General features: G+C 55.4%; 1 protein-coding gene across 1 annotated transcript; it reads right to left on the bottom strand.

The window, feature by feature from the left end:
* Positions 1-4,074: 4,074 nt before the first annotated feature.
* LOC146179072 (uncharacterized) lies at positions 4,075-17,794 on the bottom strand. Its single transcript, XM_084580104.1, has 22 exons — positions 17,479-17,794; positions 17,214-17,419; positions 16,662-16,870; positions 16,584-16,600; positions 16,293-16,423; positions 15,549-15,608; positions 14,934-15,020; positions 14,724-14,740; positions 14,070-14,086; positions 13,617-13,969; positions 13,437-13,516; positions 13,278-13,336; positions 12,336-12,583; positions 11,111-11,299; positions 9,905-10,027; positions 9,773-9,828; positions 9,503-9,549; positions 9,047-9,420; positions 8,706-8,837; positions 7,220-7,396; positions 5,311-5,595; positions 4,075-4,980 (listed from the first exon to the last, which is right to left on the bottom strand). The coding sequence occupies exons 1-22, from the start codon at positions 17,792-17,794 to the stop codon at positions 4,075-4,077; spliced, it is 4,089 nt and encodes a 1,362-aa protein (XP_084436230.1).
* Positions 17,795-22,979: the final 5,185 nt, after the last annotated feature.

The following is a 22,979-nucleotide window of genomic DNA, read 5'->3' on the forward strand; positions in this document are numbered from 1 at the left end:
GGGCATAGGAAGGAGTTGGAGCGCAATTTTAAAGTACCGAAGACTAAAATGGGTAAACAAGAAATGAATTAAAGTGGCGTCACGCTACCAGAAGTAGAGCCAAAAAAGAGCATAGGGAAGGTTTGGTGCGCGATTTGAAAGTACCACAAACTGAATTGGATAAACGCGTAAATTATTTAAGCAACTAGAAGCAAGCAACAGCAACATCCTTGCTTTCGCATTACTCCAATGCAAACTCTCAAGTGCTTTTTATTTTTTTATTTTTTCTTAGGTCACTGACCTGATAAAGATTCTTTGGCAGGTCAGCAGGAAAACATGTACATTTGGCGTTAAGAATCGACTTCAAATAGATATCGTCGGCCGCCTAGTACTTATTCAACGCGTATGTGCTTTCGTTTGGCTGCGCGAAAAAGTAGCTTTTTTGTTTTAGCGTTTTCGGTGACTTCGCAAACCATAGCTTATTCCGATTGGCACGGAATGTGACGGTGGTAATATACCTATACGGTAATTCAGTAATTTTGGTTTGAAGGCCTGTCAGTTGTCTTCAACTGATCGATCATTGAAGCCTGTTTGAAAGTTTTGAATAAAAAGAACGCGCAATTGATGGTTAATTTCTCTGTAGTTGCCTTTGTCGTAAAGACGGATTGTTCTACTGTATATTTCGCGTGATTCCTGTGAGAAAGTCAATGCCGCGTGAAGAATTTTGTGGTCGGTAATTTCGCCCAGACAAGTATTAGCGATAACAAACTGTCAGGTTGATTTGTTAGTACGAGATCCAAGAATTTAGAAGATTCACATGTTACGCGTGTGGGTTCTTATTAACTGGGTAAGATTCAATTTTAGACAAACATCAATGAAGGTTGGTAATTCTGCTTTTCCTGTTGTGGTTAGGTTCTACCAGTGAAGAGTCGGGAAACTGAAATCGTCAAAAAGAATAATGCATGTGTTAGGCTGCTTAATAGCGAGTTGATTTAGGCTACAAGAAAACATTTGTTTTATAGTCGGTACGAAGACTGCGAAAAACGTCAGCCATAGATAAGCACGCGACACAAACGAACGCTGATATCAGCTGATTTTAATTTGTCTGGTTGTTTTTTTGCGCTATCTTCTTACTGAATGTGATTAACTAACTAGCCCAGCATCGTGTTTGATTGCAGCCCTCTCATTTCATAGGGAGTAGCGTAACCAAACATTTTTGCTATCGGCTACAGCTCGAGAGCGGCTTCGCAGCAGTTAACCTCTTCGCAGGCACGATACGAGACCCGGATATACGAGACCCCCCTTCCTCACCTCCATTTCATATTCTGAACTTCGTTCGGCAGCATCGTTCTTCGGAATCGTTCCTTCTCTTAAGTACTGTACATAACTGTAGTTCGAAGCATTTCTGCAATCAGCGTTTCCTAAATGCAGTGAACGCGCTACAGCAGGTACACAGAAAACGCTAGCAGAGAGAGGACAGAGCTGATTAACTTCAAAAGCAGGTGGACATACACGTGTACAAACTGTCCTGGTGTGACACACTAAGGCACGATGCCGCTTCTAAACTCTGTTCCGTATTTCGCACAATCACCGCACTGCGTCTTCTATATTCATTGCCGCTGTACTGTATGCGTACAAAACCAGCACCAGCAGCAACAGGCATCATCCACCCTTCGGATGCCCGGGGGACAGCGAGAGGAGATGCTGTGCCTAAAAGGCACACCACCTCGCCTTGTCCACCACACACGGCGGCCGAGTGTACAGCCGGAACTTACAAAGATCCGGAACGACACCAGTAGGAATCTCAGTCCCCGCAACACAGCGATCGAAGGCAGAAGCGCTGCAGGCGCTGGGATTCGAACCAGCGTCTTCGCGTGTGCGAGCTCAGCACGTTACCCACTCGGCTACCGTGTGGCACGGCTTCTAGGTGACACTTGCAATAGGTGTTGCGTGCGGGATGAAGCGGTCATACCGGAGCATGCGCCGTGTCTACTTGCTGCCTTTTACGTGATAGTGCGAGAGTGAGGCATATCTCGCGATATCGAGTGCAGCCTCTGTAGCCTGCGCGCTTATGGAATGCAACCGCTGTAACTTTCGTGCCTGGTCATGCATGATTACCTTGTCACTTAATTCCGTGCTTCGTTGTCCAGACGGCGGATATAAGAAAGGTGCAAACAAGGAGAACGTGCCTATATTTCAATGCTATGTGGGCAGTTTCGTAATTTTATAGTGAAGTTTGATTTTCATGACGGTAACGTAAAGAGTGAGGGAGTAGATCGGTTGAATTCTTATTCTGCTGACAGAAGATTGATATCATAGCATGTATGTAGATTTTTTCTTGGCATCGATATGCCATGTATGAAAGACCCAATGAGGAAGTTGAAGTAAGGGATGAGTACAATAAATAGGGGTTGGAAGTGTTTAGATCAAGCGAAATTGAAATCGACTGCTAATGTATAAGTGAAGTTCGACAAGTACGGGCACGTGCAGATGGAACATAGCATGGTACGAGTTCATTGAGACGTGCAGGTTGTCGGGGGAACGCAGGGTGTGTAAGCAAAAGTGGATTTATCTATGCAGGTATCTGTGAAACATAAAAAGGCTGAGGTTACGGCGACGAAGTACAAGGTTGCACACCCGTATTTCACACCGTGGTTTGGTCTGTCGTCCCAAAGCGAGTCATGCTATCAGGGACTCCTTACTGGAGGACTTCAAAAAAATGACCACCCGGGGCTTGTTAACACGCAGTGATATCGCACAGCACACGTGCGCCTTCACTTATCCGCCATCGAAAGTGGCCGCCTAGGCCGCGACTCGATCCCGCATATTTCTGCACAGTCGTCGAGCGTCTTAACCACCGGGACACCTCGGCGGGAAGATTAGAATTCGCCGGCATCACTTCAGAAACGTACACGCGAAATCCATACCGTCATTACTCGTTTGATCGCTGCGTTGTAAGCCTTGCAACTTTTTCATGTCTTTTTTATCCCTCTCTCAATTAGGCACGCGCGATTTATACCGGCTGTCCCGCCTAACTTCGACCAAGTTTTTCAAAATACAGTTCGGCATATTCCAGTGGAAAAATTCAGATTTGCAGAGTCGCATATGCTAATCTCCTATATTTTGTTCACTGTAGTTAATTAGTATATACTAATTACCTAATTATCTAATTATGAACTTCAGAGAAAACGTGTCGATGCAAAAGTGCATCTCGAAAAACTTCTAGCTGCGCTGTCTCCATCACGTTACGACTTCCGCCGCCCTCTTTACATTCCTTCAAAAGTACTGTCCCGTGACCAGCCAAATTCGCCAAATGCACACAACCAGCATCATCGTAGAGAACTTTCCTTATTGAGCCAGCAGTACAAAAAATTGGGCGCAAGAGTAGGTGGGGCATAGCAGTCCCCATGAAATGGTGGCGACTTGTAATGAAGTAAAGTAAACTGTTCTCAGGAAATCTAATTAACAGGTTTCTCCCGCTTTATACAATAATTTCTTTAATAGGAGGCCATTCTGGCTACGGAAGTAGGGACTAGTACTAGCAGGGTGTTCAACACCTCTGGTGGAGTACCCGGCGTCAGTAATCGAGAACTTGCACTGGGAAAACACCGCTGAAGACGAAACAGCCCCTCTCATGAAAGTGTACGTGTGCTAGGAAGTGGAATGCCTCCATTGCTCTCTCATGAGTGTAAGAGGATGACCTTTCGCGAACTTAGAAGGCTTCTCTTCGCAGCTGCAGGATGGTGTTACCTTTCGTTAGTTTTTTAGCCGCTTGTAACACAAGTGTAATTGAAAATCTACAGGAAGCACACTTCGGGGGCTTTGCAGCTGCGTTTAAAGAGAACGCTTTGGAAAGACATCTTGTCCTATTGATGCCGACTGGCAGCGGCTTGTGCTGCAGTCGGCTAAGGCCCAAGACATTTCCATGTCGCATGTACCTCGTGTTGACCTTTACGATCGGCCCGCAATCCCTGCTGATATTGCTGTTGTTGCTGCTGCTGCTGCTGCTGCTGCTGCTGCTGCTGCTGCTGCTGCTGCTACTGCTGCTATTGTTGTTGCTTGCTGCTGCTGCTGCTGCTGCTGCTGCTACTGCTGCTATTGTTGTTGCTTGCTGCTGCTGCTGCTGCTGCTGCTGCTGCTGCTGCTGCTGCTGCTGCTGCTGCTGCTGCTGCTGCTGCTGCTGCTGCTGCTGCTGCTGCTGCTGCTGCTGCTGCTGCTGCTGCTGCTGCTGCTGCTGCTGCTGCTGCTGCTGCTGCTGCTGCTGCTGCTGCTGCTGCTGCTGCTGCTGCTGCTGCTGCTGCTGCTGCTGCTGCTGCTGCTGCTGCTGCTGCTGCTGCTGCTGCTGCTGCTGCTGCTGCTGCTGCTGCTGCTGCTGCTGCTGCTGCTGCTGCTGCTGCTGCTGCTGCTGCTGCTGCTGCTGCTGCTGCTGCTGCTGCTGCTGCTGCTGCTGCTGCTGCTGCTGCTGCTGCTGCTGCTGCTGCTGCTGCTGCTGCTGCTGCTGCTGCTGCTGCTGCTGCTGCTGCTGCTGCTGCTGCTGCTGCTGCTGCTGCTGCTGCTGCTGCTGCTGCTGCTGCTGCTGCTGCTGCTGCTGCTGCTGCTGCTGCTGCTGCTGCTGCTGCTGCTGCTGCTGCTGCTGCTGCTGCTGCTGCTGCTGCTGCTGCTGCTGCTGCTGCTGCTGCTGCTGCTGCTGCTGCTGCTGCTGCTGCTGCTGCTGCTGCTGCTGCTGCTGCTGCTGCTGCTGCTGCTGCTGCTGCTGCTGCTGCTGCTGCTGCTGCTGCTGCTGCTGCTGCTGCTGCTGCTGCTGCTGCTGCTGCTGCTGCTGCTGCTGCTGCTGCTGCTGCTGCTGCTGCTGCTGCTGCTGCTGCTGCTGCTGCTGCTGCTGCTGCTGCTGCTGCTGCTGCTGCTGCTGCTGCTGCTGCTGCTGCTGCTGCTGCTGCTGCTGCTGCTGCTGCTGCTGCTGCTGCTGCTGCTGCTGCTGCTGCTGCTGCTGCTGCTGCTGCTGCTGCTGCTGCTGCTGCTGCTGCTGCTGCTGCTGCTGCTGCTGCTGCTGCTGCTGCTGCTGCTGCTGCTGCTGCTGCTGCTGCTGCTGCTGCTGCTGCTGCTGCTGCTGCTGCTGCTGCTGCTGCTGCTGCTGCTGCTGCTGCTGCTGCTGCTGCTGCTGCTGCTGCTGCTGCTGCTGCTGCTGCTGCTGCTGCTGCTGCTGCTGCTGCTGCTGCTGCTGCTGCTGCTGCTGCTGCTGCTGCTGCTGCTGCTGCTGCTGCTGCTGCTGCTGCTGCTGCTGCTGCTGCTGCTGCTGCTGCTGCTGCTGCTGCTGCTGCTGCTGCTGCTGCTGCTGCTGCTGCTGCTGCTGCTGCTGCTGCTGCTGCTGCTGCTGCTGCTGCTGCTGCTGCTGCTGCTGCTGCTGCTGCTGCTGCTGCTGCTGCTGCTGCTGCTGCTGCTGCTGCTGCTGCTGCTGCTGCTGCTGCTGCTGCTGCTGCTGCTGCTGCTGCTGCTGCTGCTGCTGCTGCTGCTGCTGCTGCTGCTGCTGCTGCTGCTGCTGCTGCTGCTGCTGCTGCTGCTGCTGCTGCTGCTGCTGCTGCTGCTGCTGCTGCTGCTGCTGCTGCTGCTGCTGCTGCTGCTGCTGCTGCTGCTGCTGCTGCTGCTGCTGCTGCTGCTGCTGCTGCTGCTGCTGCTCCTATTGTTACTGCTGCTGCTCCTATTGTTACTGCTGCTGCTCCTATTGTTACTGCTGCTGCTACTGCTGCTGCTGCTCCTATTGTTACTGCTGCTGCTACTGCTGCTATTGTTACTGCTGCTGCTACTGCTGCTATTGTTACTGCTGCTGCTACTGCTGCTATTGTTACTGCTGCTGCTACTGCTGCTATTGCTGTTGTTGATGCTGCTGCTGCTCCTATTGTTACTGCTGCTGCTACTGCTGCTGCTGCTGCTGCTGCTGCTGCTATTGTTGTTACTGCTGCTGCTACTGCTGCTATTGTTGTTACTGCTGCTGCTACTGCTGCTATTGTTACTGCTGCTGCTACTGCTGCTATTGTTACTGCTGCTGCTACTGCTGCTATTGCTGTTGTTGATGCTGCTACTGCAGCCATTATGGTTGCTGCTGGTGGCGGTGGTACTGTTATTCCTGCTGCTGCTGCTATTGTTGTTGTTTCTGCTGCTGATTGTATTATTGCTGGTGGTGGTACTGTTCTTTCTGCTGCTGCCGGTATCGTTTTTTCTGCTGCTGGTATTGTCGCTGTCGCTGCTGCTCGTGGTGGTATTGTTGCTATTGCTGCTGCTGCTGGTGTTGTTGTTGCTACTGCTGCCGGTGGTGGTACTGTTTATATATATATATATATATAAATTATTTATTTATTTCAAAAAATTACATACAAATACGAGCCTGCTAATGCTACTATTGCTGTTGTTCTCTGCTGCTGCTGGTGGTATTGCTGTTATTGTTACTGCTCTTCGTGGTATCTTGTGCAATTGACTTACTGTGCCGCTCCCTGGCTTCCTCCATTCTGCCGAGCGCTGCCCCACAAGCCCATTGTTGGCTTGGGCAGGCTCGTATTTGTATGTCATTTTTGAAATAAATAAATAACTTATTTAATTTAATTCTGCTGCTGCTGCTGTTGTTAGTGGTATTATTGTTCCTGCGGCTAAGGCTGCTGGTGGTATTGTTGTTGTTGCTGCTGCTGCTGCTGCTGCTATTGTTGTTGCTGCTGCCGCTGGTTGTATTAGTGCTGCTGCTGCTGCTGCTGCTGCTGGTGTTGTTGTTGGTGGTGGTAACGTTGCTGCTGCTGCTGCTGCTGCCGCCGCCGTTGGTGGTATTACTGCTGTTATTGCTACTGCTGCTGGTATTTTTGTTGTTCTTTCTGCTACTGCTATTGTTCGTATTGCTGTTTCTATCGTTGCTGTTGCCGCTGGTGGTATTGTTTTTGTTGCTGCTGTTCGTATTAGTGTTGTCGCTGCTGCTGCTTCTGTCGCTGGTGTTCGCACTGTTGTTCCTGCTGCTGCAGGTACTGTTGTCGCTGCTGCAGCCGCTGGTGGTAACGTTGTTTCTGCCGCTGTTGCTGCTCGTGGTGGAACTGTTGCTGCTGGTTCTGTTCTTCCTGTTGCTGCTCGTAGTATTGTTGGTGTTCTCTGCCGCCGCTGCCACTGCCGCTTCCGCCGCTGCCGCTTCCTCCGCTGCCGCTGCCGCTGCTGCCGCCGCTGCTGCCGCCGCTGCTGCCGCTGCTGCCGCCGCTGCTGCCGCTGCTGCTGCCGCCGCTGCTGCCGCCGCTGCTGCCGCCGCTGCTGCCGCCGCTGCAGCTGCTGCTGCTGCTGCTGCTGCTGCTGCTGCTGCTGCTGCTGCTGCTGCTGCTGCTGCTGCTGCTGCTGCTGCTGCTGCTGCTGCTGCTGCTGCTGCTGCTGCTGCTGCTGCTGCTGCTGCTGCTGCTGCTGCTGCTGCTGCTGCTGCTGCTGCTGCTGCTGCTGCTGCTGCTGCTGGTGGTGGTATTGGTGTTGCCGCTGCTGTTATCAGGTTGCTGTTGCTGCTGCTATTACTGTCGCTTCTACTGCTATTATGGTCGCTTCTACTGCTGTTATTGTCGCTTGTACTGCTATTACTGCTGCCACTGGTGGTATTGTTCCTGCTGCTGCTGCATGTGGTATTGCTATTGTTGCTGCTGCCACTGGTGCTATTGTTGTTGCAGTTCCTGCTGCTGGTGGTATTATTGCAGCTGCTGGTAGTACTGTTGATGTTGCTGCTGTTGCTGCTGCGGGTGGTGGTGGTGGTGGCGGCATTGCTGTGGCTGCTGCCGCTACTGATATTGTTGTTGCTGCTGCTGTTGTGGTATTGTTGTGGCTGCTGCTGCTGCTGCTGCTGGTAGTACTTCTGCGTTTGCTGGTAGTACTATTGTTGCTGTCGCTGCTGCTGGTGGTGATATTGTTGCTGCTGTTGCTGCTGGTGGTGGTATTGTTGTTACTGCTACTGCTGCTATTGCTGTTATTCTCTGCTGCTGCTGGTGGTGGTACTGCTGTTGTCGCTACTGCTCTTCGTGGTATCGTTGTTCCTTCTGCCGCTGCTGGTGGTGGTGATACGGTTCTTGCTGCTGGTGCTGCTACTATTGTTGTTGCTTCTGCCGCTGGTGGTCGTATTGCTGTTGCTGCCGGTGGTATTATTGTTCGTATTGCTACTGCTGCTGGTATTGCAGTTGTTGCTGCTGATGCTATTGTTCGTATTGCTGCTGCTATTGTTCTTGTTGCTGCTTCTATCGTTGCTGTCGCCGCTGGTGGTATTGCTGTTGTTGCTGCTGCTGGTATTGTTCTTGCTGCTGCTATTCTTGTTCCTATTGCTGCTGCTACTGTCGCTGGTTTTCGTACCGTTCTTCCTTCTGCTGCTGGTATTGTTCTCGCTGCTGCAGCCGGCGGTTGTATCGCTGTTCTTGCTACTGTTGCGGCTGGTTCTGTTTCTCCTTCTGCTGCTGCTGGTATTTGTTGTTGTTGATGCTGTTATTGTGGTTGTTGCTGCTGCTGATGGTATTGCTATTATTGCGGCTGCTGCTGCTATTGTTGTTGTTGTTGGTGCTGCTGCTGCTGCTTCTGGTCGTGGTACTGTTCTTTCTGTTGCTGCTGATCATCATATTCTTGTTGCTGTTGCTGCTGCTGCAGTCGCTGTTGTTGTTGCTGCGGTTGCTACTGCTAATGCTGCTGATGCTGATGGTCGCATTGTCGTTGCTGCTGCTGCTGCTGCTGCTGCTGCTGCTGCTGCTGCTGCTGCTGCTGCTGCTGCTGCTGCTGCTGCTGCTGCTGCTGCTGCTGCTGCTGCTGCTGCTGCTGCTGCTGCTGCTGCTGCTGCTGCTGCTGCTGCTGCTGCTGCTGCTGCTGCTGCTGCTGCTGCTGCTGCTGCTGCTGCTATTAATGTTATTGCTGCTGCCGCTGGTCGTACTACCGCTGCTGCTGGTGGTGGTGTTATTTTTGTTCCTGCTGCTGCTGCCGGTGGTGGTACTGTTGCAATGGTTGTTGTTGATGCTATTTGTGTCAATCCTGCTGGTGGTATGGTTATTATCGTTGCTACTGTTCGCATTGCTGCTATTGTTGTTATTACTGCTGCTGATGCTGCTATTGTAGCAGCAGCTGCAACGATGGCGGCAGATGCAACAGCTGCAACGAAGGCAGAAGCTGCAGCAGCTGCAATGATAGCAGCCGCAGCTTCTGCAGCTGCAGCCGCAGCTTCTGCAGCTGCAACCATGGCAGCAACGGCAGAAGCAGCAGCAGCTCGAACAGCAGCTCCAACAGCTGCGACAATGGCAGCAGCAGCAGCAGCAGCTGTAACACCCGCAACAATCACGGCAGCAGCTGCAAACATCGCAGCAGCATCTGCCACCATAGCAGCAGCTGTGACAGCAGCTGCAACCATGGCAGCAGCAGCTGTGACAGCATCTGCAACAGCACCTACAACCGTGGCAGCAGCAGCAGCAGCTGCAACCACGGCAGCAGTAGCGGCTAAAACCATGGCCGCAGCAGCAGCAGCAGCTGTGATAGCAGCAGCAACAGCACCTACAACCATGGCAGCAGCAGCAGCAGCTGCAACCACGGCAGCAGTAGCGGCTGCAACCATGGCCGCAGCAGCAGCAGCAACGATGGCAGCAGCAGCAACCGTTGTAGCAGCAGCAGCAGCTGTGACAGCAGCTGCAACCGTAGCAGCAGCAGCCACGGCAGCAGCTGCTGCTGCCATGGCTGCAGCAGCAACAACGGCTGCAACAGCAGCTGCAGCCGTCGCAGCAGCAGCAGCAGCTGTGACAGCAGCTGCAACCATAGCAGCAGCTCTCACAGCAGCTGTGACCGTGGCAGCAGCAGCTGTAACAGAAGCTGGAACTGTGGCAGCGGCTGCAACCGCGGCAGCAGCAGCAGCAGCAGCAGCGGCTGCTGTCGCCGCTGCTGCAACAGCGGCTGCAACCGCGGAAGCAGCAGCAGCAGCAACAGCAGCTGCTGTTGCCGCTGCTGCAACAGCGGCTGCAACCGCGGAAGCAGCAGCTGTTTTTACCGCTGCTGCAACAGCGGCTGCAGCAGTGGAAGCAGCAGCAGCAGCAGCTGCTGTTCCCGCTGCTGCAACAGCGGCTGCAACCGCGGAAGCAGCAGCAGCAGCTGCTGGAACAGCGGCTGCAACCGCGGAAACAGCAGCAGCAGCAGCAGCTGCTGCTATTACCGCTGCTAGAACAGCGGCTGTAACCGCGGAAGCAGCAGCTGATGTTACCGCTGCTGCAACAGCGGCTGCAACCGCGGAAGCAGCAGCAGCAGCAGGAACAGCTGTTCCCCCTGCTGCAACAGCAGGTGCAATCGTGGAAGCAGCAGCAGCAGCAGCAGCAGCAGCAGCAGCAGCAGCAGCAGCAGCAGCAGCAGCAGCAGCAGCAGCAGCAGCAGCAGCAGCAGCAGCAGCAGCAGCAGCAGCAGCAGCAGCAGCAGCAGCAGCTGTTGTTACCGCTGCTGCAACAGCGGCTGCAACCGTGCAAGCGGCAGCAGCAGCAGCTGCGGCTGCGACCGCGGAAGCAGCAGCTGCTGTTATCGCTGCTGCAACCGCGGCTGCAATCGCGGAAGCAGCAGCAGCTGTTGTTACCGCTGGTTGAACAGCGGCCGCAACCGCGGAAGCAGCAGCAGCAGCAGCAGCTGCTGTTCCCGCTGCTGCAACAGCAGCAGCAGCAGCAGCAGCAGCAGCAGCAGCAGCGGCAGCACCAGCGGCTGTTACCGCAGCTGCTACAGCGGCTGCAACCGCGGAAGCGGCGGCAGCAGCAACAGCAGCAGCTGCTGGAACAGCGGCTGCAACCGCGGAAATAACAGCAGCAGCAGCTGCTGCTGTTCCCGCTGATAAAGCAGCAGCAGCAGCAGCAGCTGTTCTTACTGCTGCTGCAACAGCGGCTGCACCCGCGGAAGCAGCAGCTGCTGCAACAGCGGCTGCAACCGCGGAAACCGCAGCAGCTGCTGTTCCCCCTGCTGCAACAGCAGCTGCTATCGTGGAAGCAGCAACAGCGGCCGCAACCGCGGAAACAGCAGCAGCTGCTGTTCTTTCCGCAGCTGGAAAAGCGGCTGCAACCGCGGAAGCGGCAGCTGCTGTTACCGCTGCTGGAACAGCGGCTGCAACCGTGGAAGCAGCAGCAGCAGCATGTACCGTTACCGCTAGCGTAACAGCGGCTGCAACCGCGGAAGCAGCAGCAGCAGCAGCTGCTGTTACCGCTGCTGCAACAGCAGCTGTAACCACCGAAGCAGCAGCAGCAGCAGTAGCTGTTGTTACCGCAGCTGCTACAGCGGCTGCAAACGCGGAAGCAGCAGCTGCTGTTACCGCTGCTGCAACAGCGGCTGGCACCTCGGAAGCAGCAGCAGCAGCAGCACCAGCAGCTGCTGTTACCGCTGATTCAACAGCGGCTGCAACCGCGCAATCCGCAGCAGCAGCAGAAGCTGCAGAAGCAGCAGGCTTCTGTTGCTGCTGCTGCAACAGCGGCTGCAACCGCGGAAGCAGCAGCAGCAGCTGCGGTTACCGCTGCTGCAACAGCGGCTGCAACCGCGGAAGCAGCAGCAGCAGCAGCTGCTGCTGTTACCGCTGCTGTGACACCGGTCGCAACCGTGGAAGCAGCAGCAGCAGCAGCTGCAGCAGCTGGTGTTACCGCTGCAGGAACAGCGGCTGCAACCGCGGAAGCAGCAGCAGCAGCAGCTGCAGCAGCTGGTGTTACCGCTGCATGAACAGCGGCTGCAACCACGGAAGCAGCAGCTGCAGTTACCGCTGCTACAACAGCGGCTGCAACCGCGGAACCAGCAGCAGCAGCAGCTGCTGCTGTTACCGCTGCTGCAACAGCGGCTGAAACCGAGGAAGGAGCAGCAGAAGCGGCAGCAGCAGCAGCTGGTACTACCGCTGCTGCAACAGCGGCTGCAACCGCGGAAGCAGCAGCAGCAGCAGCATCTGCCGTTTCCGCTGGCGTAACAGCGGCTGCAACCGCGGAAGCAGCAGCAGCAGCTGTTACCGCTGATGCAACAGCGGCTGCAACCGCGGAAGCAGCAGCTGCTGTTACCGCTGCTGCAACAGCGGCTGCAACCGCGGAAGCAGCAGCAGCAGCTGCAGTTACCGCTGCTACAATAGCGGCTGCAACCGCGGAACCACCAGCAGCAGCAGCAGCAGCAGCGGCTGAAACGCAGGAAGGAGCGGCAGCAGCAGCAGCTGCTACTACCGCTGCTGCAACAGCGGCTGCAACCGCGGAATCTGCAGCAGCAGCGGAAGCTGCAACACAAGCAGCAGCTGCTGTTGCCGCTGCTGTAACAGCGGCTTCAACCGTGGAAGCAGCAGCAGCTTCTGCTGTTACGGTTTCTAGAGCAGCGGCAGCAGCAGATGTGACAGCAGCAGCTGCTGCTGCTGCTGCTGCGATAGTGGCTGCAACCGCGGAAGCAGCAGCAGCAGTAGCTGCTGTTGCCGCAGTTGCAACAGCGGCTGCAACCGCGGAATCTGCAGCTGCTGCTGCTGCTGCAAGAGCGGCTGCAACCGTGGAAGCAGAAGCAGCTGCATTAGCTGCAGCTGCTGTTACCGCGGCTGGAACAGCGGCTGGAACAGTGGAGGCAGCAGTAGTAGCAGTGGCAGCAGCAGCAGCTGCTGTTGCCGCTGCTGTAACAGCGGCTTCAACCGTGGAACCAGCACCAGCAGCAGCTGCTGGGGTTCCCGCTGCTGCAACAGCGGCTTCAACCGCGGAAGCAGCAGCAGCAGCTGCGGTTACCGCTGCTGCAACAGCGGCTGCAACCGCGGAAGCAGCAGCAGCAGCAGCTGCTGCTGTTACCGCTGCTGTGACACCGGTTGCAACCGTGGAAGCAGCAGCAGCAGCAGCTGCAGCAGCTGGTGTTACCGCTGCAGGAACAGCGGCTGCAACCGCGGAAGCAGCAGCAGCAGCAGCTGCAGCAGCTGGTGTTACCGCTGCATGAACAGCGGCTGCAACCACGGAAGCAGCAGCTGCAGTTACCGCTGCTACAACAGCGGCTGCAACCGCGGAACCAGCAGCAGCAGCAGCTGCTGCTGTTACCGCTGCTGCAACAGCGGCTGAAACCGAGGAAGGAGCAGCAGCAGCGGCAGCAGCAGCAGCTGGTACTACCGCTGCTGCAACAGCGGCTGCAACCGCGGAAGCAGCAGCAGCAGCAGCAGCATCTGCCGTTACCGCTGGCGTAACAGCGGCTGCAACCGCGGAAGCAGCAGCAGCAGCTGTTACCGCTGATGCAACAGCGGCTGCAACCGCGGAAGCAGCAGCTGCTGTTACCGCTGCTGCAACAGCGGCTGCAACCGCGGAAGCAGCAGCAGCAGCTGCAGTTACCGCTGCTACAATAGCGGCTGCAACCGCGGAACCACCAGCAGCAGCAGCAGCAGCAGCGGCTGAAACGCAGGAAGGAGCGGCAGCAGCAGCAGCTGCTACTACCGCTGCTGCAACAGCGGCTGCAACCGCGGAATCTGCAGCAGCAGCGGGAGCTGCAACAGAAGCAGCAGCTCCTGTTCCCGCTGCTGTAACAGCGGCTTCAACCGTGGAAGCAGCAGCAGCTTCTGCTGTTCCCGTTTCTAGAAGAGCGGCAGCAGCAGATGTGACAGCAGCAGCTGCTGCTGCTGCTGCAAAAGCGGCTGCAACCGCGGAAGCAGCAGCAGCAGTAGCTGCTGTTGCCGCTGTTGCAACAGCGGCTGCAAGAGCGGCTGCAACCGTGGAAGCAGCAGCAGCAGCTGCAGTTGCCGCTGCTGTAACAGCGGCTTCAACCGTGGAACCAGCACCAGCAGCAGCTGCTGGGGTTCCCGCTGCTGCAACAGCGGCTTCAACCGTGGAAGCAGCAGCAGCTGCAGCAGCGGCTGCAGCCGTGGCAGTAGCTGCAGCAGCAGCTTCTGCTGTTCCGGTTTCTGGAACAGCGGCTGCAACCGTGGAAGCAGCAGCTGCTGCTGCTGCTGCTGTTACCGCTGCTACAACAGCGGCTGCATCCGAGGAAGCACGAGCAGCATATGCAGCAGCCGCTGCTGCAACAGCGGCTGCAACCGCGGAAGCAGCAGCAGCAGCAGCATATGCAGTTGCCGCTGCTGCAACAGCGGCTGCAACCGCGGAAGCAGCAGCAGCAGCATATGCAGTTGCCGCTGATGCAACAGCGGCTGCAACCGCGGAAGCAGCAGCAGCAGCAGCATATGCAGTTGCCGCTGCTGCAACAGCGGCTGCAACCGCGGAAGCAGCAGCAGCAGCAACAGCAGCATATGCAGTTGCCGCTGCTGCAACAGCGGCTGCAACCGCGGAAGCAGCAGCAGCAGCATATGCAGTTGCCGCTGCTGCAACAGCGGCTGCAACCGCGGAAGCAGCAGCAGCAGCAGCAGCATATGCAGTTGCCGCTGCTGCAACAGCGGCTGCAACCGCGGAAGCAGCAGCAGCAGCAGCAGCAGCAGCAGCAGCAGCATATGCAGTTGCCGCTGCTGCAACAGCGGCTGCAACCGCGGAAGCAGCAGCAGCATATGCAGTTGCCGCTGCTGCAACAGCGGCTGCAACCGCGGAAGCAGCAGCAGCAGCAGCAGCAGCAGCAGCATATGCAGTTGCCGCTGCTGCAACAGAGGCTGCAACCGCGGAAGCAGCAGCAGCAGCATATGCAGTTGCCGCTGCTGCAACAGCGGCTGCAACCGCGGAAGCAGCAGCAGCAGCATATGCAGCTGTCGCTGATGCAACAGCGGCTGCAACCGCGGAAGCAGCAGCAGCAGCAGCAGCAGCAGCAGCAGCAGCAGCAGCAGCAGCATATGCAGTTGCCGCTGATGCAACAGCGGCTGCAACCGCGGAAGCAGCAGCAGCAGCAGCATACGCAGTTGCCGCTGCTGCAACAGCGGCTGCAACCGCGGAAGCAGCAGCAGCAGCAGCAGCATATGCAGTTGCCGCTGCTGCAACAGCGGCTGCAACCGCGGAAGCAGCAGCAGCAGCATATGCAGTTGCCGCTGCTGCAACAGCGGCTGCAATCGCGGAAGCAGCAGCAGCAGCAGCATATGCAGTTGCCGCTGCTGTAACAGCGGCTGCAACCGCGGAAGCAGCAGCAGCAGCAGCAGCAGCATATGCAGTTACCGCTGCTGTAACAGCGGCTGCAACCGCGGAAGCAGCAGCAGCAGCATATGCAGTTGCCGCTGCTGCAACAGCGGCTGCAACCGCGGAAGCAGCAGCAGCAGCATATGCAGTTGCCGCTGCTGCAACAGCGGCTGGAACCGCGGAAGCAGCAGCAGCAGCATATGCAGTTGCCGCTGCTGCAACAGCGGCTGCAACCGCGGAAGCAGCAGCAGCAGCATATGCAGTTGCCGCTGCTGCAACAGCGGCTGCAACCGCGGAAGCAGCAGCAGCAGCAGCAGCATATCAAGTTGCCGCTGCTGCAACAGCGGCTGCAACCGCGGAAGCAGCAGCAGCAGCAGCAGCATATGAAGTTGCCGCTGCTGCAACAGCGGCTGCAACCGCGGAAGCAGCAGCAGCAGCAGCAGCATATGCAGTTGCCGCTGCTGCAACAGCTGCTGCAACCGCGGAGGCAGCAGCAGCAGCAGCAGCAGCAGCAGCATATGCACTTGCCGCTGCTGCAACAGCGGCTGCAACCGCGGAAGCAGCAGCAGCAGCATATGCAGTTGCCGCTGCTGCAACAGCGGCTGCAACCGCGGAAGCAGCAGCAACAGCAGCAGCATATGCAGTTGCCACTGCTGCAACAGCGGCTGCAACCGCTGAAGCAGCAGCAGCAGCATATGCAGTTGCCGCTGCTGCAAGTGCGGCTGAAACCGCGGAAGCAGCAGCAGCAGCAGCATATGCAGTTGCCGCTGCTGCAACAGCGGCTGCAACCGCGGAAGCAGCAGCAGCAGCAGCAGCATATGCAGTTGCCGCTGCTGCAACAGCGGCTGCAACCGCGGAAGCAGCAGCAGCAGCATATGCAGTTGCCGCTGCTGCAATAGCGGCTGCAACCGCGGAAGCAGCAGCAGCAGCAGCAGCAGCAGCAGCAGCAGCAGCAGCAGCAGCAGCAGCAGCAGCAGCAGCAGCAGCAGCAGCAGCAGCAGCAGCAGCAGCAGCAGCAGCAGCAGCAGCAGCAGCAGCAGCAGCAGCATATGCAGTTGCCGCTGCTGCAACAGCGGCTGCAACCGCGGAAGCAGCAGCAGCAGCAGCAGCATATGCAGTTGCCGCTGCTGCAACAGCGGCTGCAACCGCGGAAGCAGCAGCAGCAGCAGCATATGCAGTTACCGCTGCTGCAACAGCGGCTGCAACCGCGGAAGCAGCAGCAGCATATGCAGTTGCCGCTGCTGCAACAGCGGCTGCAACCGCGGAAGCAGCAGCAGCAGCAGCAGCAGCAGCATATGCAGTTGCCGCTGCTGCAACCGCGGAAGCAGCAGCAGCAGCATATGCAGTTGCCGCTGCTGCAACAGCGGCTGCAACCGCGGAAGCAGCAGCAGCAGCAGCAGCAGCATATGCAGTTGCCGCTGCTGGAACAGCGGCTGCAACCGCGGAAGCAGCAGCAGGAGCAGCAGCATATGCAGTTGCCGCTGCTGCAACAGCGGCTGCAACCGCGGAAGCAGCAGCATATGCTGCTGCTGCAACAGCGGCTGCAACAGTGGAAGCAGCAGCAGCAGTAGCAGCAGCAGCAGCTGCTGTTGCCGCTGCTGTAACAGCGGCTGCAACAGTGGAAGCAGCAGCAGCAGTAGCAGCAGCAGTAGCAGCAGCAGCTGCTGTTGCCGCTGCTGTAACAGCGGCTGCAACTGTGGAAGCAGCAGCAGGAGCTGCTGTTGCCGCTGCTGTAACAGCGGCTGTAACAGTGGAAGCAGCAGCAGCAGTAGCAGCAGCAGCAACTGCTGTTGCCGCTGCTGTAACAGCGGCTGCAACAGTGGAAGCAGCAGCAGCAGTAGCAGCAGCAGCAACTGCTGTTGCCGCTGCTGTAACAGCGGCTGCAACAGTGGAAGCAGCAGCAGCAGTAGCAGCAGCAGCAGCAGCTGCTGTTGCCGCTGCTCTAACAGCGGCTTCAACCGTGGAACTAGCAGCAGCAGCTGCAGCAGCTGGGGTTACCGCTGCTGCAACAGCGGCTGCAGCCGTGGCAGCAGCTGCTGCAGCAGCTGCTGCTGTTCCGGTTTCTGTAACAGCGGCTGCAACCGTGGAAGCAGTGGCAGCAGCAGCAGATGCTGTTCCCGCTGCTGCAACAGTGGCTGCAACCGTGCAAGCAGCAGCAGCTACTGCTGTTGCCGCTGCTGTAACAGCGGCTGCAACCGTGGCAGCAGCAGCAGCGGCTGTGACAGCAGCAGCTGCAACAGCAGCTGCAACCATGGAAGCAGCAGCAGTAGCTGTGAGAGCGGCAGGAACTGCAGCTGCAACCATGACAGCAGAAACAGCGGGTACTATTGCAGCAGCAGGAGCTGAGACAGCAGCTCCAGTAGCAGCAGTTGTGACAGCGGCAGTAGCAGCAGTTGTGACAGCGGCGGCAGATGTGGCAGCAGCAGCAGCTGCAGCAGTAGCAGCTGCAGCAGCGGCTGCAACCGTGGCAGCAGCTGCGGTAAAGCACCTGCAACCGTGGCAGTAGCAGCAGCAGCTGTAACAGCAGCAGAGGTAACAGCAGCTGCAACGGTGTCAGCAGCAGCAGCAGTTACAACAGCAGGTGTGACACCAGCTGCAACAAAGGCTGCAACCGTGGCAGCAGCAGCAGCTGTTACACCAGCTGCAACAGAGGCTGCAACCGTGGCAGCAGCAGCCGCTGTGACACCAGCTGCAACGGCGGCTGCAACCGTGGCAGCAGCAGCAGCAGCAGCTGTAACAGCAGCTGCAACGGCGGCTGCAACCGTGGGAGCAGCAGCGGCAGCTTCGACAGCAGCTACAACCATGGCAGCAGCAGCAGCAGCGGCTGCTGCGACAGCATCTTCGACAGCAGCTGGAACTATGTCAACAGCAGCAGCTGCTGCAACAGCAGCTGCAGCTATGGCAGCAGCAGCAACTGTGACAGCAGCTGCAACCATGGCTTCAACAGAAACTGCAACCATGGCAGAAGCAGCAGATGCAACCGCAGCTACAACCATGGCAGCAGCAGCAGCTGTAACAGCAGCTGCAACCGTGGCAGCAACAGCAGCAGCTGCACAAGCAGCTGCAACCGTGGCAGCAACAGCAGCAGCTGCACAAGCAGCTGCAACCGTGTCAGCAGCAGCAGCTGCAGAAGCAGCTGCAACCGTGTCAGCAGCAGCAGCAGCAGCAGCACCAGCAGCAGTAGCAGCAGCAGCAGGAGCAGCAGCAGCCGCTGCGACAGCTGTGTCGCAGCAGCAGCAGCGGCAGCTGTGAGATCAGCTGCAACCATGGCAGCAGCAGCAGCTGCAGCAGTTGTGACACCAGCTGCAACAGCAGCAGCAGCATTAGCAGCAACAGCAACAATAGCAGCAGCACAGCAGGAAAACAACAATAGCAGCAGCAGCAGCAACAACAATAGCAGCAGCAGCAGCAGCAACAACAACAGCAGCAGCGGCAGCAGCAACAACGAAAACGATAGCACCAGCAGCAACAGCAACAGCAGCAACAATACCACCAGCAGCTGCAGCAGCAGCAGCTACAAGAATAAGAACAAGAAGTGTCATATCGTTTTCGTCATATATCCTGATCAGACTTTTTCAGTATTTTATTTGCCGTGTGAAATGCCGTTAGCAGTATTTGGCACTTCCGAAATATGTATGAAGCAGGCTTTGGTACTTATGGATTTCTAGAAAAGGCAAGCTTTCTCCCTGTAAAATACGTGCGCCAGGTAGACATGCCAAGAAATGTAGAGGCAGGGCAGTTTGGCACAGGAAATTGGACCTGGAGACAAGCATGCTTGGAGATAGAGCTAGCTGGAACTTTCAAGGGAAGAAGACACGGCAGGCTTACCCTCTGATGGACATCTAGACCGAACAGGCAGGTAGGGCAAGGCAGAGTTCAGCTCTTCGACAGCAGAACAATGCACAATGATATAAATGCAGACATCATGCACGCTGCAGGTTGTAAAGATAGGGCATTCTCGGGTTAGGACATTCTGTACGAATTTTGTGTAGTGAAGGCAGATTTGCAGTTTTAAGAATACGTAGACATACATAGGTAAAACGCCACGCACGTAGGCATCCTTGCTGATACAGGAGTATGCATGTAAGCAGGCTTGAACGCTGACAAATATGTAGAATGGGCATGCCGGCGCCTTCAAGGAAACACGGACAGAGGATGTAGACTTCCGTCATGGAGGACATTTTATGTTATATAGACGTAGGGTACTTCAGCCTTAACAGTGTCTAATGGACGGGCTTCCTTGGATTGATATGAACTTTTGACCAGGTAGAAGTACGCCGAAGTTTGTGCGGACATGGTGAGCTTATCGCTCTAAAAAAGAAAAGGTGCGTTTATCGGAGGCATTCTTTTCTCCAGACAACGGCCAACCGCAGAATGATTACTACGGTCCAGTTCGGACAAGTGAACTGTATGTAGACTAAGGTACCCGAACTTTAAGCTCTTCAAGCTGTAGGTATAGTCGTTGCAGAGTCAAGCCGCATCTCCCAACGTTTAAACGAGTCTTCCGGGGTAAATAGAGAGGAAATGAAGCCGTAACAGAAAAGTAAGGTATACCCCAATCGAAACACCGTTGTAGGCGAGAAGTTTATTGCAATCTACTCCGCGAGAGATCCGCCCCCAAAAGCGTTCATGCCGTACTTTACCCTCCCCTAGCGACTACTTCGCAGTTAGCTATAATAACATGGCCCAGAAAGAAATCAGAGTAAAGCGTGGGGCCCTCTCCCACTCAAGTGTTCCTTTTCCCCGCAACGCGCAGTCGCCAAGCGGAGGAGAAAGGCGCTCTAAACTACCGAACAAATGCGTGACTTCAGAAGCTACGTCTGCTGCTAACATGTGGCGCACTCGAAAGTCCACGGTGTGATGCCCGCATGACAGCGAAGTCGCGGTTATAGCTTTCAATAAGACGAGCAGCATCACCTCTCTGTCGCAAGTGCAGTATCTCGCAGTATAGCCAAAAACACAGAAAGGCGCAGAAGAGCGTTCGAGGCTCTATCAGCTCACGCGTATTGATGTGCTAACGCAATAAGGTAGGCTGTGCTATTTGTTTTCTCTTACAGTATACCATTCACACGCAGAACTCGTTGTTGTGACTGAGCTGGCTATTGCATGGGTAACGGACTCCTATACTGGGCATGCGAACTCCGCGAAATTCGGTATAGGAGTAGAGGCATTCTGATTCTCTGCAAAAGGTAAGGCTTGTGGTATGTTCAGGTGGCAATGCTATCGATATACTGTCGTGGACAGTGGTGTAGAGAGAGTTTTCATGATGTAACTAAAAAAACAGATCTATTTCGCGGTGGTTCAGAGGGTAGGGCGTTTGACCACTGTGCGCAAGGATGTGGGATCGCGGTGGCTGCTTTTCGATGGAAGCGGAAAGCAAGGCGCAGGTGTGCTGTGGGATGTCAGTGCGCGTTAAAGAACTCTAGATCATGGAAATTTTCGCAGCTTTTCGCTCCGGCGTCCGGAATCGCTTTGGGATGTCAAACACGTTTAACCAAACCAAACATCTCGAACAAAGAAGGGTTTTGCGCCACGTCAGCATGAATAGTACGCATGTGCGAGTTTTTGCGGGCCGATAGAAAAGGACAATGCGAGGTGGATGCGACATTGCGACAATATAGGAAAGTGTGGAAATGTATTGATAGGTTGAGGTTTGGGGGAGAGCGATAACTCTCCATATGAACAAAGACTGTGGCGATTGGAACCAGGTTTAGTTCATTACAAGTTACAACCAAAGCAGTGTTCAGGTCCCAAGGTTAATTTCGCTTCCAATTGGGCGACCTATCGGTGCGTGTGCGAGGGGTTCCGGACCGATCGTAAAGGTCAACGTGAAGTGCATGCGACATGGCGATGTCCTGGCCCTTAGCCGACTGCAGCACAAGCCGCTGCCAGTCCTCATGAATATGAGAAGATATTTTTCCGGAGCATTCTCTTGAAATGCAGCTCCAAGGCCCCCGAAATGTGCTTCCCGTACATTTTCCCTTACGCTTGTGTTACAAGCGTATTGCAAGCGCACTACGTTCCCCCGACAACCCGCACATCTCAATGCAGTCGTACCGTACTATGTTTCATTTCCACGTGCCCGTACTTGCCGAACTTCGCTTATACATAAGCAGTCGTTTTCAGTTTCGCTTCATGTGAACACTTCCAACCCATATATACTGTACTCAACCCTTACTTCAACCTCCTCATCGGGTCTCTCATACATCGCATATCGATGCCGAGAAAAAATGTACATACATGCTATGATATCGATATTGTGTCAGCAGAATAAAAATTCAACCGATCTACTTGCCTTCTCTTTACGGTAATGCCATCACTACGAACTTCACTATGAAAGTACCAACATGCACGCCCATCATTGAAATATAGGCACGTTCTCCTTGTTTGCACCTTTCCTATATCCGCCGTCTGGACAACAAAGCATAAAATGAAGTGATAAGGTAATCATGCATGACCAGGCACGAAAGTTACAGCGGGAGTCTTCGATATCAAACGCGCACGCTGCAGAGGCTGCACTCGATATCGCGAGATATGCTTCACGCTCGCACTATCACGTAAAACGCAGCAAGTAGACACGGCGCATGCTCCGGTATGACCGCTTCATCCCGCACGCAACACCTATTGCAAGTGTCACCTAGAAGCCGTGCCACACGGTAGCCGAGTGGGTAACGTGCTGAGCTCGCACACGCGAAGACGCTGGTTCGAATCCCAGCGCCTGCAGCGCTTCTGCCTTCGATCGCTGTGTTGCGGGGACTGAGATTCTTACTGGTGTCGTTCCGGATCTTTGTAAGTTCCGGCTGTACACTCGGCCGCCGTGTGTGGTGGACAAGGCGAGGTGGTGTGCCTTTTAGGCACAGCATCTCCTCTCGCTGTCCCCCGGGCATCCGAAGGGTGGATGCCTGTTGCTGCTGGTGCTGGTTTTGTACGTATACGGTATAGCGGCAATGAATATGGAAGACGCAGTGCGGCGACAGTGCAGAATGCGGAAGAGAGTGGAGAAGCGGCATCGTGCCTTCATTTGTCACACCAGGACAGTTTCCAAATGTGAATGTCCGCCTGCTTCTGAAATGAATCCCCTCTGTCCGCAACGTTGCTCTCTCCGTTAGCGTTTTCTGTGTACCTGCTGCATCGCATTCATTCCATTGAGCAAACGCTAATCGTAGAAATGCTATATAGTACACTATATACAGTACTTGAGAGAAGGAACGATCCAGAAGAAAGATGCTGCCAAAGGAAGTTGATAATGTGAATCCGTAACCGATGTTTAAAATCGTAATTCATTAGGTATGCTCTTTTTAACGATGTGTCGTCGCTGCTGCAGTTCGTAATAGTAATTCCGCAACGGAGTCTGCAGTAATCTAACCGGGACAAGGTACTGCCATTGGCAGAACTTTCGAAAAGCGTGAAGACCTGCCAATCGGCTCGGGAGTAACGACTGATGTAAGATAACCTCAGGTCATTCAGGCGGACGCTTTCGCTGAAGGTGGAAAGGAAAGCCCCGGAGTGCTGTGCGATATCTGTTCCCGTGAGCACTTCAGGTGGTCGGAATTCCCAGAGCTCTCCACTACGGCGTCTTCCATAGCCTGATTCGCTTTGGGGCGGTTAACACCGAAACAAAGCCAGCATATAAGGAAAGCTCGCCGGTGGTATTCTTAAAACCTGTCCCTAACTACATGACTGTAGGCTTACATAATCAGAAAAACGTTATAATACTGTTCTCTGCCTGCAATGAGGGGAACTGCTGCGAAGCCGCTCTCGAGCGAAAACGTGATAGCGAAAACATTCGGTTTACGCTAATCACGTGGAAATGAAAAAGCCAAAACAGGGTTGCAATAAAACATTGTGCTGGGGTAGTTAGTTAGCAAAAAACAGCAACAGACGAAATATAATCAGCTGATAGCAGCGTGCTTTTGTATCGCGGGCTCATCTATGGTTGCCTTTTTTCACTCTCTTCGTACCGAATATAAAACAGAGCGTAGAAGCAGT

Source organism: Amblyomma maculatum, chromosome 9, assembly GCF_055883805.1.
Source record: "Amblyomma maculatum isolate TAMU_Amacu chromosome 9, ASM5588380v1, whole genome shotgun sequence".
NCBI classification, from domain to species: Eukaryota; Metazoa; Arthropoda; class Arachnida; order Ixodida; family Ixodidae; genus Amblyomma; species Amblyomma maculatum.